Below are 14,964 nucleotides of genomic sequence, written 5' to 3'. Positions count from 1 at the left end.
TCTGTCTGGTAACGTTCTGTTATCATCTCATAGCGTGGTGAATGTGCAGGTCACAACTTGTCCATCAGAGTGTTGTGGAGTTGTTGGATTGTGTATTTGATGAGTTTGATGAGTTGAAACCAAGAAATCATCCATGAGCCTCTGTAGCGTAGCTCTGAGCAGCTCACGGCTCTGCTCCGCCGTTCTAAAAACAGCTTGCACCGACAATTAAAGGTAATGAACCTACTGTACTGCTATGACTATAGGGATTATGGCAATGGGCCAACTTGCCAAAAATGTTGAACTATCCCTTTAACAGGATGAGGTTAGGATCTCTGTGGGGAATTTCAGGGACATGTCCAGGTTTAAATGTGGAGACCTGCAGCGTGGAGACAGGCAGGACAGGAGTTTACAGGAAACGGTCAGAAAAAAAAAACCGTGGGAAATACCCCGCGCGCAGCCCCCAGCGCGCAGCCCCGCCCCCCCGCCTTAAAGACGGACGGTGCGTAACACGGCAGCTGCACAGCGCGCGAGGTGTGTGTGAGAGAGACATCTACATTAATTAACACAACATCAATACAACAGGACAAGACACCGAGATGCGTCCACCGACGATGATGATAATGATGATGATGATGATGGCGGTCTTTACTTTAATGGTGAGTGAGCTCATTGATGCATTTCACTGTAGAGAGGAGAGAGAGATTTGGATCAAAGCAGCTCCGTTTCGGTCTCACCTGTGTCTCTGGATCATTAAGTTTATTCATAAGTTAATTATATGTAACTATCTTCATCCTGTGACTTATATTCATGTGCAGTTTGATTTGATCCGGATCGGTCTTAGTGCGCAGCAGCTTTTTTCTGCCACATACGCAGCATTGCGCACCAACTCTTCATGTTTTAGTTTCACTTTCGGCTCTGAGTCACTGCGACAGTGGGAGGTGGCGGCGGCGGCGGCGAGAGCGCGTGACTCTGTCTGTCCCAGTCATACATGTTAAAATAATGTCAGAGGAGCTCCATAATAATGTCAGAAGAGCTCAGTTTATCGTGTTAAGATAAAAGGAGAGAGAAGTGGTGGTGGTGCAGCAGCAGGTCTACGGCTGCTGCTGCTGCTGCTGCTGCTGAGGCCGAGGCAGAGATCAACAGCTCGGGCTGAATGTTTGGGACTTTCCGTCGCGCCCCTCTCACCCGCCCGGGCGGAGGAAGTGCGCCAACTGTCAATAACCCACAGAGAAAACATCCCCACCATGTTTATCACATACACTGTGGAGGGGGGATACCAGGTCTAACTAACTAGTTAACTAACTAACCAGTCAACCAGTGTTAACTAACAGGAGTGTGTGTTTGTGTTGCAGGGGACGACTGCAGCTCAGCCCCATTGTGACCCTCAGACTCAGTATGAGCTGCAAGGACAGTGCTGCAAGAAGTGCAGTCCAGGTATCTATCTATCTATCTATCTATCTATCTATCTATCTATCTATCTATCTATCTATCTATCTATCTATCTATCTATCTATCTATCTATCTATCTATCTAACTGTCTAACTGTCTTTCTGTCTACTGTATCTATCTGGCTGTCTATCTGTGTGTCTCTATCTATCTATCTATCTATCTATCTATCTATCTATCTATCTATCTATCTATCTATCTATCTATCTATCTATCTATCTATCTATCTATCTATCTATCTATCTATCTATCTATCTATCTATCTATCTATCTATCTATCTATCTATCTATCTATCTATCTATCTATCTATCTATCTATCATCCATCCATCTTTTATGAGTCATGTGATGCAACCCAGTGTCAAGTGCATCTTGTACAATGCAACACTATGTTTATATAGTGTTGCAATGTCATTTTACATCATTTGTCACATTATTTAGAAGGAATTTAAAATAAGTCGTGCTCAGTGTTGCTAAAATGCATCAAATAGAAAAAAATACAAATGTACATTTTAACAAATCTGCTCGTCTTGCCAACTTACAGTTTTTCTCAGTCGCTTTGGTGCTTTTCTCACATCACTCTTAACATTTGCACAACAGTTAGTGCATTTCTCAGAACAATTATCACAAACTGCAAAACCTAGTGGATGACCAGCAAAAGCGCGTCACTTGCTCAAAATGGATTGTCCATCGCTCAAAAGTAAGTACTCATGTCAATGAAACTGTCAGTGTCGTCAAAATGAGAAGTCCTGACACCATCATTCATGAACAAGATAGTCAAACGGCTTTGTCATGTTTTCATTAGGACACTTTATTCTCTAAGTGTTTTCCAATGCAAAAAGTCATGATACCTGAAAATGCTCCAGACAGCACTATACACTACTAGTACAGCCATGTGAAAACTACAGTAAAGTTACACATTACTGTATTTAGTGGAGATACTGAATATGTATGTTTCACATTTCTACTGCATACAGTAATGCTCTTTGCAATTCTGATTTGTTCACAGCGTTGTGCAAAGGAAAAATACACTACAGTCATCTACAACAAACATAAGAAACACTCTTTGGGTACAACTTTACGTAAACAATGTTGCAGTACATATAGTAACTGAAACCTACAGAGTACTGTTAAATCATTCCTGCACATCCAGACGTTCCAGTCACATTTTCATCTACATCACTCTGTCAACTGTAGCGATATTCAATATTCAATATTCCCAAAGATACAGTAATGTCATCCTTACATTGTATCTCTTTCAACCTTATGCCATTGTTTGTAATGGGCTCAGTCTCTTCCAGCTCTGTGAGGTTGTCTTGTAATCCTATGTGATGCAGAGTAAAGTACAGTAATGTACAGTACATGTACTGCATCAACCATTATTACTGTAGTGTACAATACTGTAAAAGTGCTTCCTACTTGTAAAATGCTGTAGTACAGCACCGTACTGTAAAGATGTGGTTGCTGTAATACATTACAATACAGTAAATCTGTTCTCTAGTGAAGCTGTAAGTCTAAATGTAAATTACATTAAAAAAGTTCTCATCCCACTGTATCTTACAGTAATGCCTGACACAATGACAGCAGTGCAGATTGTTTAGTGCTGAATTACTGTCCAATACCATACATACCTGTTCTTCCTTACTCTAAATGTTTGAATAATTGAATTCACAGCTTCTCCCAACATTTAAAATTAGTTTGAAAACTAGTTCAACAATTTTGTATGTAATGACTCAAGCAATGAAATGAGGACTAATTAGTTTATAGGGGAAAGACTATTCAGCGTTCAAAAGTATAGTTCATTTTGACTGACATGACATAAACAAATGATAATGTTGTAAAACAGCAGAGAATTGTATGAGAGCAACTGATACATGTCCAAAAGCATTTGCACTTTGTTCAGAGGAAGGAGAAACTGCTACTATGATGTGGACAAATGACTACATGTTGTGGAGGTTGAACTAATAGTTATGAGAACTTTCATTCTGATCTGAGAACAGCACCAAAGCGACTGAGAAAAACTGTAACATGTTCAGTGTCTCGAAGACGAAGGTTTCAGTTTGTTTCCCTCTCTTCCTTCACTTCTCTGGATTCATCTTCACTTCTGTCCATCCTAAAGTCATCACATCAGCTCTCTGAGGGTTTAAGAAATGCACTTTGTAACAGTTTGATAGCACTTAAGTGTCTCTCTGGTCAATATGAAGCTCTGCAGCCAAGTGTATAATAGGGAACAATCAGATGACATAATTGTCAGCTGGATCGATCATTTTCTGACTCTTATGTTGTTGGATGTCAGGTTGGAAGTAGTTGGAGCTGCTGTTTTCCTACAGTATTATCCAACACCTCAGGATTAGATTTATGTGCAGTTTAAATAAATCAAACACAATGATCTTATTACTGTAATGGATCTAAGGAGTCAGGTCAACTTCACTGGATCTGTATGTTCCAGTAATCACACGTTTGCATTTTCTTGAGATAACAGTACTTCCGTGTCACTGTTTTGTCCTTCCAGGCACCCGTATGATGATGAACCACGGCTCTTGTGAGGAGCCGAAGTGTGAAGAGTGCGGAGAGAACGAATATCAGGACGAGTACACGCACACAGACAGGTGTAAACGTCAGCCGTACTGCGACCCGAGTAAGAGCTTGTCACAGATCAAACATCCAGACGATTTTTGTTTCGGTGCAGCTCGACTTGAATAAAAACTCTTTTTCTTTCTCTCTCTCAGATAAAAACTTCCAGAAGTCTGTTGGTCAGAACAAGAAGAAGGAGTTGCCCTGTCTGTGTGAGATTGGATTTCACTGCACTACACAGTGTTTGACTTGTGTGCCGCACAAGTCCTGCGAACCTGGATACGGAGCTGTATTCATAGGTATTACACACACTTCATCCTACTGATGCAGAGAAATTCAGTTTTGCAGCATCGCAAATCTTTTATGACTGTTTTTTTTTTCTTCAGGCAACCAGATAAATGACACCGTGTGTCAGAAATGTCCTGAAGGAACGTTTTCCCAAAACGACTCATGGATAGAACCCTGTCAGAAACATCAAGAGTGAGTACAGGAGCTCCAGCACATTAACTCTCGACCAAGAATATATATTTATTTTGCACAATTAAAAAAAAAACATTTCTTTTGATTCCTCACCGGACTAAGAGGAATAAATGTCCAATATTATTGGAAATAATAACCACATATTCACCATTTGAACCTTTATTCTTGTTGGTCTGACACATTTCACAAACAAGTCAACAGGTTTAACTGGATATACAGTGACAAAGATTACCCAAGTAAATATAAAATGCAGTTTTTAAATGATGATTTCATTTAAAGCCTCTGGAAACCCAAATCCACCAAAGCCTCCTAACCATGTATTTTAGGGTCTTATGTACATATTATTAAACATGTAAAAATAATTAGAAAAAAGTTTCCATCCAAATTGAAAATATTTGTCTTTTAAGGTTTTGTACAGTAGGTTTGAATTGGGCGGAGTTATCTCTGGGATTTATCACGCAATAAATCCTACCCACTCATAAATCGCCACGTCAGTTCTCTCACCCAGCCCCCCAGTGGCGGCGAACAAAACCGTTCTGCTAACGGTCGCTCCTCCACTCCTCTCAAGTCCTCACAACCAGAGCCATGTCAACCCGAGTTGTGTGTGTGTGGCGATTAGCTTTTAGCATTCATTAGCTTTCCAGCGCGACCTGCCCTGTCTGTCTGTCTGTCTGTATGTCTGTGCCAAAACCCCTCACATCTCCAGCCGATACAGCCGTTTCTTTTATGTGTGTGTGTGTGTGTGTGTGTGTGTGGGGGGGGGGTGTAAATCCGCGATCAGCATTTAGCCTTTATTAGCTTTCCAGCGCGACCTACCTTGTCTGTCTGTCTGTCTGTCTGTGTGTGTGCCCACAACTCCTCACAACTCCTCTCTACATACAGCCGATACAGCCGGTTTTTTGGGGGGGTGAGGGGAGGGAGGGAGGGAGGGTGTGTGTAAATTGGCGATTAGCTTTTAGCATTTATTAGCTTTCCAGCGCGACCTGCCTTGTCTCTGTGTGTGTGTCAGTCAGCCCCTCCTGGCGCTCACACAGACATGAGTGACGGTTAAAATCTTTTTTTTTTTCTGTGAGACTACGACCAAAGACGGTTATGACGCTCCAAAACGAAGCTGGTAGACTAGTTAGCTGCTAAATAGCATCAATCAATCGATGCACGTCCTCCGGTGAGGACTTTTTTTTTTTTTTTTTTAATGGTCGCCACTGACGTGTTGCTATGACAATGGAGCTGTCAATCATAGCGTTATCTGCCACGCCCACACTGTCCTGACCAGTGGCCTCAATAGTGCCTCAATAGCAAAATGAGCTGTTTTTAAACAAGGTTTTCTAATAGTTATGAATAGTTATTGTCACTCAGACTTTTGTGGATGCTTAATGAGGCACTTGACTTTGATATAATATAAGCATTTTTACCATATATAGCTAGTCAGGTTTCCAAAGGCTTTAATATTAAAGAGATAGTTCAACATTTTGGCAAAGAGGTAAATTCATGCAAAACCGCTGATGCGCGTTTTAGATTTTAGTCAGGTCTAAGTGGTGAGACGCAACCGGCCGCTACCGCCTTGTGTTCAGACACTGTGTGGTTGCGGTTTGGTTGTTTAGTGTAAATTGACAGGTTGATCATTCACAGTTCACACATTGCTTTTTGCAGTCTTGGTCCAATGTCTAACATTAGTTCAGTTGTGGCCAAAATCTTTGAGAATGACACAAATATTAATTTTCACACAGTCTGCTGCCTCAGATTCTATGATGGCAACTGGCATCTTAAACTCCAGAAGAGATGTGATGAATTGAGGAGAAATTAAAGCTGAACTCTCCAGGTGTGGTGTCTCCTCCTCTGTTTTGCTAACCCTCCTCTCCTCCATTGATTGACTGTTTTTATTTCGTATGAATGACATACATACATACGGATAGGTAAGAAGCCAAAGGCTTATGAGGAACCTACCTTAACTCCATGTGCATTTGTTTTCAACAATGCCGGTGAGAAATCAATCCATGGATGATTTCTTGGTTTCCCTCATCAAACTCATCAAATACACAATCCAACAACTCCAAAACGCTCTGGTGGACAAGTTGTGACCTGCACATTCACCACGCTATGAGATAATAACACAACGTTACCAGACAGAGTTGTTTTAGAGGGAAATTCATGCAAAACCGCTGATGCGCGTTGCCTTCAGGGACAGTTTTTCATCAAGCAGTCTCTGTATTTACCTCTAAAACAACTCTGTCTGGTAACGTTCTGTTATTATCTCATAGTGTGGTGAATTTGCAGGTCACAACTTGTCCACCAGAGCGTTTTGGAGTTGTTGGATTGTGTATTTGATGAGTTATATGAGGGAAACCAAAAATTTCCCAGCTTGGGATCAATAAAGTGTACTGTATCTAAATCCCATGAGCCTCTGTAGCGTAGCTCTGAGCAGCTCGCGGCTTTGCTCCACCGTTCTAAAAATAGTTTGCACCGACAATTAAAGGTAACAAACCTACTGCTATGACTATAGGGATTATGGCAATGGGCCAATTTGCCAAAATGTTGAACTATCCCTTTAAGGGGAAGGCCCTGAGTTAGCTCCATGTGTCCCTTGTCTCCAGCTTCAGAGTCCTAGTTCTGGTTAAATCAATGACTTGTAACTAGTTCCAGGGAGAATGGAGGCTCTCTGCCTTCCACCTACTGTAGCGTAAGACCAGAGCCACAACCTGTCTGACAAAGTGAAGTAGATGATCACTCAAATATCTCAAACAGCGAGAAATTCAAGAACAGATGAAAACATAAAATCTTTATAAAGTGGTTTCTAAAACTTTGGGACAGTGAAAGCTTCAATTTCAAATGTTTGAATGGACTTCTGCCTCAGTAAATGAAATCACATCACAATTACTTGGGTTGTCATGAGAGAACATGGTCGATCGTCTCTTCGTCACTCTTGACGTGTGAAGTCTTCAGTTCCCTTTTTTTTCTATAATCTGTCCGAGACACAGCTGACCTCAGACCAGTCGGACCACACCCGTCCTCCTTCCCTCTCAGTCTGACGTCAGTTTAAATTGTCCTCGTTCACTTCCTTCTGTCTGGACACGAACTTGTACAGTAGCTTTGCCTCAGGTTTGTCTGTAGGAAACTCAAAGATCAAGATCTGATTCAATGAAAATCATTTTGAAAGACTGGATCATAGATTCATTCTCTTATAAATAGTAATAGCAGTCCAAACATCAGTAATAACATGAATATTTTTTATAGTCACGGCTGTGGCTGATAAAATTAAAGGTTTCGCCTGCGTTGACTTCAACACAGTACATCCAGTAGTTTTTTTTTTTACAGCTTTAAACCACAAACATAATTCCTTCTTGTTATTATTCATTTAATTTTTCGGGTCATGACCACAGCTAACAAAACTCTCCTCTGGACGCTGGACTGTTTCATTTTCTATATCAGTATTTTTTTTTAAATTGCATGATAACAGTGTTTATTGATATTACAACACAATCAAACAGAAACAGGTCTGAGTAAGAGAGAAAGAAAGAAAGTTCACACGCTGTCCCTTCACGTCTGTGTAATCCACCTCTTCCAGTGAAATTTAAAATAATTTCAATGGAAAGTTTCAGTTCAATGTTTGTTTCCCTCTTTTCACTGGAAAAAAACCCTAAATACCAGTGAGTCCAGTCCAGCTTGTTACTGGGGATTTTTTTTTTTCATAGATCCAGTTAAATCGTACACATTTTCTTTCTTAAAGGGATAGTTCAACATTTTGGCAAATTGGCCCATTGCCATAATCCCTATAGTCATAGCAGTAGGTTCGTTACCTTTAATTGTTGGTGCAAGCTGTTTTTAGAACGGTGGAGCAGAGCCGTGAGCTGCTCAGAGCTACGCTACAGAGGCTCATGGGATTTCTTGGTTTCCCTCATCAAACTCATCAAATACACAATCCAACAACTCCACAACGCTCTGGTGGACAAATTGTGACCTGCACATTCACCACGCTGAGATAATAACAGAACGTTACCAGACAGAGTTGTTTTAGAGGGAAATGCAGAGTCTGCTTGCTGAAAAACTGCCCCTGAAGGCAACGCACATCAGTGGTTTTGCATGAATTTCCCTCTAAAACAACTCTGTCTGGTAACGTTGTGTTATTATCTCATAGCGTGGTGAATGTGCAGGTCACAACTTTTTGGAGCATTTTGGAGTTGTTGGATTGTGTATTTGATGAGTTTGATGAGGGGAAACCAAGAAATCATCCATGGATTGATTTTTCACCGGCTTTGTTAAACAAATGCACATGGGGGAGAGGAGGGTTAGCAAAACAGAGGAGGAGGAGAACCAGACATTGGAGAGTTCAAATTTAATTTCTCCTCAATTCATCACATCTCTTCTGGAGTATAAAATGCAGGTTGCCATCATAAAATCTGAGGCAGCAGACTGTGTGAAAATTAATATTTGTGTCATTCTCAAAGCTTTTGGCCACAACTGAACTAATGTTAGACATTGGACCAAGACTGCAAAAAGCAATGTGTGAACTGTGAATGATCAACCTGTCAATTTACACTAAACAACCAAACCGCAACCACACAGTGTCTGAACACAAGGCGGTAGCGTCTCACCACTCAGACCTGACTAAAATCTACAATCTAATCTTGTCAAAGTGAATGTTTTGCACCAAATTTGAAGAAAAATTAGAGATGTTGTGTTCATGATGAGGCAAAATCATCGTGGCCTCAACCTTTGGCCACAAAATTGGAAACAGTTCGTCCTTGGGTCCATGTGAGTGTTTAGTGCCAAATTTGAACCGATTCCCTTGAGGAGTTTTGAAGATAAAACCTTCACAAGGCCGAGATTTCACTTTGTAAATCACTGTGACTTTGACCTTTTCATCTTTAACCATTCAAATCTAATCAGTTCTTATTGAATCTTAGTGAAACTTTGTTCCAAATCTTATTTTAAAAGAAAGTTCTCCCAGGGTTTTACTAAAGCTACAGGGCACAAAGTGCTGATTCTCTCTTTCATTTGCATACTGTAGCTAACCAGGGATTTGAACAGATTCTTGTGTTATTGTGCAGATGTCCGGACCGATACCGGGTCAAAGAAAGTGGGACGGACCAATCCGACAACATCTGTGGTGAGTAGCGAGTGGGATGATGAATAGTCAACGTGTCTGACTCGCAGCTCGTCTACGTACAGTCGTGTGGTTTCGAGGTGTTTTGTCTTTTCCTCAAAGTGAAACTGCCAAGGCGCTGAGACGCTGCGTCTCATGAAATGTATGTCGGTCTGTGGTTGAATTGTGGGATTCACGGCTTTCACCTACACACGATATATACACACGACACTACACTGGTGGTGTGTGAACTCAACACAAGTAAAAGCATCAGCTTCTTTTTTGTGTTGTAGTATCAAAACGTCAGCGTGGACTAAAAGTCCTTTCCACTCGACAGCTTCTCATTTTGTGCTTCCTCTGCTAAAATGCAAATTAGTGACAGATGCTACATGTTTCCTGTTTCCTGTATTTATTGAAAGTTCTGTGTTCTTCAAAATGAATACTCATGTTACACTTAAATTGACTTACAATGAACATTTATATTGGAGATTTAACACAGAATTTCTGCAAATTTTTCTCTTTATCTTCTTGCAGAGAAAACGCGAGACCACATCTTGGCCATTGTTATTCCGGTGGTTTGTGCTGTGATTGTCGGTGTAGTTTTGGTCACTTTGTGCTTCTGCAGAGGTGAGTTGTTGCTGTTAAAGCTTCTTTTACTTCATGTTACAGTTTCATTGATGTAATCTAATCACTGTGCTTTCTTTTTGTGTCGGGGTTCATAGGAAATGCAAAAGGAGTCAAGGTAAATGTGATTTTCTTTCTTGCTTTGTTGACTTTTGCCTATTCAGTATTTACAGTAATAGTTGTAACTATTAGTTACAGTCACACACACAAAGAAATCATGTTGGGGTCATAGATGTCAGGATAATAATCCTAAAATGTTGCCACCTCTCAACTTTAGCGCCTTTTTCTTTAAAGAAATAAACTTTATCAGGATCAGACGAGATGACTGACATCAGTTTTATGTTTTATGTCAGTGTGAAGCTATAACTCTGTCCAGGTTTAACATAATCTGTATTGATTAGAACAGGAGTGTCAAATGTGGGGATGAATTTGCCAAGTGTTAAAAATGACATAGAAGACAGAAAAGGCGTAATATTGTTGAAATGTTACATATTTTTCTCATGAAATTTTAGGTTGTTCATAGAATAGAATAGTACTTTATTAATCCTCCAATCGAGTAGAGTAGATAAACTTTATTGTCAATCAGGTACACATAGAATGAAATGTCGTTGCATTGAATGATCAGTCGATCAGTAAAAGTGTTTTATGTGCGTATGAAAGTGCTTCATGTGAATATAGTTACAAAATAAATATATATAAAATTGAGTTTAAAAAGTGACAATGTATAGTAAAAAAAAGTAGTTCTGGCAGCAGTTATTGAGAGTTCAACAGTTTTATGGCCTGGGGGGTGAAGCTGTTGCAGAACCTGGTTGTCCTGCTCCTCATACTGCGGTGTCTCCTAGAATAAAACAAATAAAGATAAGATTACTTGGAAGATATAAAATAACTTAGGCTAGCAATAGTATTAAAAGAAAAGAAAAAGAAAAAGTAACAAAATCTGTATGAAATTATAAAGGAGACATGAAACATATACTCAGGATGAACAATTGTGTAGGTGTGCACTGTGCAGCTCTAATAATAATAATATGTTTTGTAAAAGGAGAGTTCATTAACTGTTCTTAATAATGCACCTTTGTCTTTGTACTAAAACAAAGGTAAAAATATAGATTTCTTTATTATTTATAACATTATATTATTTCACTGGTCCGGCCCTCTTGAACTGAAATGAGTTTGACGCCCCTGGATTAGATAATTAGATGCACATACAGTATGAACGCAGTAGAGATCCTTTGTGGATTCAGCACAAGTACTTAATAAAAAAATAATGATGAGTTTTCTTATTTTGCCTTTTGACAACTGTTTCCTTTATGCCAGGGGCGTCAAACTCAAATACGCCGCTGGCCAGAATTTTAAAAATGGTACAAGTCGAGGGCCACATGGTTTTTTATTGACAACTTATTGAAATGACCTTTTTGCACATATTGAACCTAAAACTAATAAAGCTTGTAAGTTATTTGCATATAAAACAACAATAATCATTAAATAAAAAAAATAAAAAAATATGTTGCATTCATTTCTAATGGCTCTATCTGCAGCTTTCCATGGTCATTTCTAATTAGGGATGCACATGATTAACCATTAACCAATATCAAGAACTTTGACTGATTAATATCGATTATTTTTTTAACTTCTATGTGTCTTGAGTTTGACACATGTGCTTTATGCTGATGAAAACCTGGCTCCATATTTTCCATGTATTTAATCCTGTAATGTGTTGCTGTGCTGCAGGGCTGTGTGGAGTCGTGCCGTGGAAAATCGTGGGAGATCCACAGAGATCCCGTCCCCATGACGCCAGAAGACGAGGAGGACGGCGGTAAGGACGCGGTGTATCCGGTGCGGCTGCTGTCCCAGGTGGAGGAGGAGGTGAGCAGCATCCGGACGCCCGTGGAGGATCTGGACGAGCTCAGCGCCGCCGAGATGTCGCTGGATCCCTGTCGCACCGAGAACGGGAACTACGTGGGGCAGGAGATGGGGAAAGCCGAGACCCTGTCCCGACAGGAGTCACAGACGGAGCCCATCACTCGACAGCTGTCCGCCACGCACACGTACACGGGCTGAACGTGGCCCTGAACGCCTCATTCTTTGAGAAAAAAAAACAAAAAAACATCTAACTGTGAATGTAAGCTGTTGCGTCCCATTGGAATTGCACATTTCTCTAAGTAAAACCTAAAGTTGTACATAAGTTTTCAATTATACTGTCTTTTTTTAGGCTTTTTTGCCTTTATTTGACAGCACATAGTAGAGCTAGACAGGAAAGGGGGAGGCAGAGAGAGGGGGAATGACATGCAGAAAAGGTCTGCCCGACGCGGGACTCGAAGCGGGGACGCCTGCCTTGAGGACTGCAGCCTCTACATGGGGCGGCCGCCTTAACCACTGCGCCACACACCGCCCCTATACTGTCTTAAACTTTCAATTGATGTAGTTGTTTTGTTACAGTAGTAGATAGCACGACTTTGTTGTAGTATTGGCTCTGGTACTAACTGGCTGTTATGTTGTATATTGATGTAATGATCAGCTGCATGTTTACTGTTTTTTTTTTCTTTTATTATATATATTTTTGTGAATGTGTAAATTCTGTAATTTGGAGTGTGTAGCATGTAATTTAGAATATTTTGCATTAAATGTGTTTGTTAGTGAGTAGCCTAAGTGTTTGTAAAGCTGTGTTCAGAGGGGGAGAATCACGGATGTATTATAACCTATTGTTCTTTTTTTTGTAACTTTATTCATCAAATAGTATGAACAAGTGAAAAAGGAACAAAAAAAACAAAGCGACAGACATTCCGAGACATGACAAGGGTACCGTACACATCGAAATGATATAAGGACAAACATTATCAAAATATTTAGATGAATAATATAAGAAATATAGAAATGACGAAATAAACAAGTTAATAAATAAAAGAAATAAATAGGTCTAATAAAAGAAATAAATTATAAAAATGTATTATATTTTTATTCTTATAATGGATCAATGAGGGGGAATCCGTCATCTCAGGTGTAGAAAGTACCCATAATCCCCCGGGGGGCGATCTAATCAGGAAGTGAAGTGACATGTGAGAGACATGGGGGGTAAAACGCTCCTTCATTTGAAGCGTGTGTTTGTTTGTTCACATTTAGAGAAAGTTGCACTAAATGAAAATCAGCAGAAACTGATGAAAATATGAATAAGGTGCATGGAGCGTCTTTTTTTCTTTTTTCCTGTTTCTGGTTCGGACACCTGAGCGTTTAACCACGCTGGACGTCGACAGAGTGAAAGTGTGAGTCAAAATATGTGTTCGTGTGTGTGAGTTCAGATTTGACAGAGTTGTAATGACTCAGAGCGCACCTGTGTTTCCCCCCTTCAACCGGTTGGAAATCCCCCCGCCCCACCCGGCACCCACCTCTCCACTGCTCTCCTCTCCTGGCAATATGGCTGCAGACTGCACAGTCAGACCTGCACCTTCAGGCCCCTTAACGCCACCTAGTGGTTGACTGTAAAATTGCAACTGCACAGTCTGGACCCGCACTATGGTTTTTTGACAGGGCAAAATCCAAATAAAACGCCAAGATCTTATTGTTTATAAAGCTTGGAAAACTTTTTTTTGAATAGCCTATAATGAAATAAAATGCTTTTAAATGTTCTATTGCATGGGGTTACTATTGGTTTTGTATGCTAATGTATACAGGTATACCAAATATGGACAATATGGATGGCAGTAGGAACGTGAGTAGCCTATCCAATGTGAATCACATTGTTCGTTTAATGTGAGTTTTTGGCGAAAATATATCTGACAGTGTGGGCCAACGTTTCCACAAAAGTATAACATTTTATATTTTATAAGTTGGCCCACACACATAGCCTGTAAATGTATTTCTGTATAATTCAAGCACACAGTATTAAAAGTATCTCGGTTTCATTAACTGAAACAAAATGTGCTGGCCAAGAGAGCTTCCAAAAAGATCAATATTAGGCTATTTATAGTATTAATGTATTTGACGTGCATATAAGACTATCGTAGTAAACGTATTATGGTCAAACGGTCGTTACACTGTCAGATACATTTTTGACAAAAACTTTTATGACATTAAACGAACAATGTGATTCACATTGGATACTCAGGTCCCTACTGCCATCCATATTGTCCATATTTCGTATACATTATCTGTATCCATTAGCAACAAAACAGGTGGCGCTGTAAAAACCAAGCGGTCTGACTGTGCAGGCCTACGGGTCTGCAGACACATGCTGGTCTGATCAGGATGTAGTTACACTGTTGGACCACAGGGGAGCGCTGCAGGAACAGAGTTTATACAGTGACACTGGATGAAAAACACAAAGTAACAGAAAAAAAGGTGTAGAAATGTTTTTTTTATTTTTTAAGACATTTTTCTTTTGTTTTCATCTGTTTGCTTCAGAAAATCAGAGGTCAATCCCTCTCCCTATGTGTGTGTGTGTGTTCCTGTTTGTAGGGATTATTATTCTGCATGTGGATGTTGAGCTGCGGCCCGGTCCAGAAGAAGATGCTGCATCACAACAGGAGCTTCCTCCTCTCTTCTTCTTCTCTTCATCCCTGGATTAACGGAGGTAAGTGACTCCTTTGAAAGTTGCAATGAGCCCAGAGTGGCTCTGATGTCACACAGAGAACTAGCCCTTTAATGATCGCAGCTCAGGCGTGCACGCTGCTGCAGAATAACATCTGTCAACAGCTGGTAGCTACACATTATACATCTGATGAATCTGAACTGAGGTCTGAAAGTTTAGTTTCCAGGATTCAGTCAACGTTTGGTTTGATATGAACT

At 40.2% G+C, this 14,964-nt stretch overlaps 1 protein-coding gene across 1 annotated transcript; it reads left to right on the top strand.

The window, feature by feature from the left end:
• Positions 1-469: 469 nt before the first annotated feature.
• cd40 (CD40 molecule, TNF receptor superfamily member 5) lies at positions 470-12,263 on the top strand. Its single transcript, XM_085783169.1, has 9 exons — positions 470-638; positions 1,335-1,416; positions 3,940-4,065; positions 4,157-4,300; positions 4,388-4,481; positions 9,527-9,585; positions 10,096-10,188; positions 10,284-10,303; positions 11,914-12,263. Exons 1-9 carry the CDS (start codon positions 579-581, stop codon positions 12,241-12,243), a joined length of 1,008 nt encoding a protein of 335 aa, XP_085639295.1. The 5' UTR covers positions 470-578; the 3' UTR covers positions 12,244-12,263.
• The last annotated feature ends 2,701 nt before the right edge of the window (positions 12,264-14,964 follow it).

The sequence above is a fragment of the Trachurus japonicus genome, chromosome 7, assembly GCF_045865225.1.
Source record: "Trachurus japonicus isolate A0001 chromosome 7, Traja_1.0".
In the NCBI taxonomy this organism is placed as follows: Eukaryota; Metazoa; Chordata; class Actinopteri; order Carangiformes; family Carangidae; genus Trachurus; species Trachurus japonicus.
The sequence above is the reverse complement of the archived record's forward strand: the minus strand, read 5'-3'. Positions and strand labels throughout refer to the sequence as shown.

Excerpts from the sequence above, each read along its gene's own strand:
- cd40 (XM_085783169.1), top strand. The coding sequence starts at position 579 with ATGCGTCCACCGACGATGATGATAATGATGATGATGATGATGGCGGTC. Across the intron at positions 4,482-9,526 it reads CCCTGTCAGAAACATCAAGA|ATGTCCGGACCGATACCGGG; the intron begins GTGAGTACAGGA and ends GTTATTGTGCAG. Across the intron at positions 10,189-10,283 it reads CACTTTGTGCTTCTGCAGAG|GAAATGCAAAAGGAGTCAAG; the intron begins GTGAGTTGTTGC and ends CGGGGTTCATAG.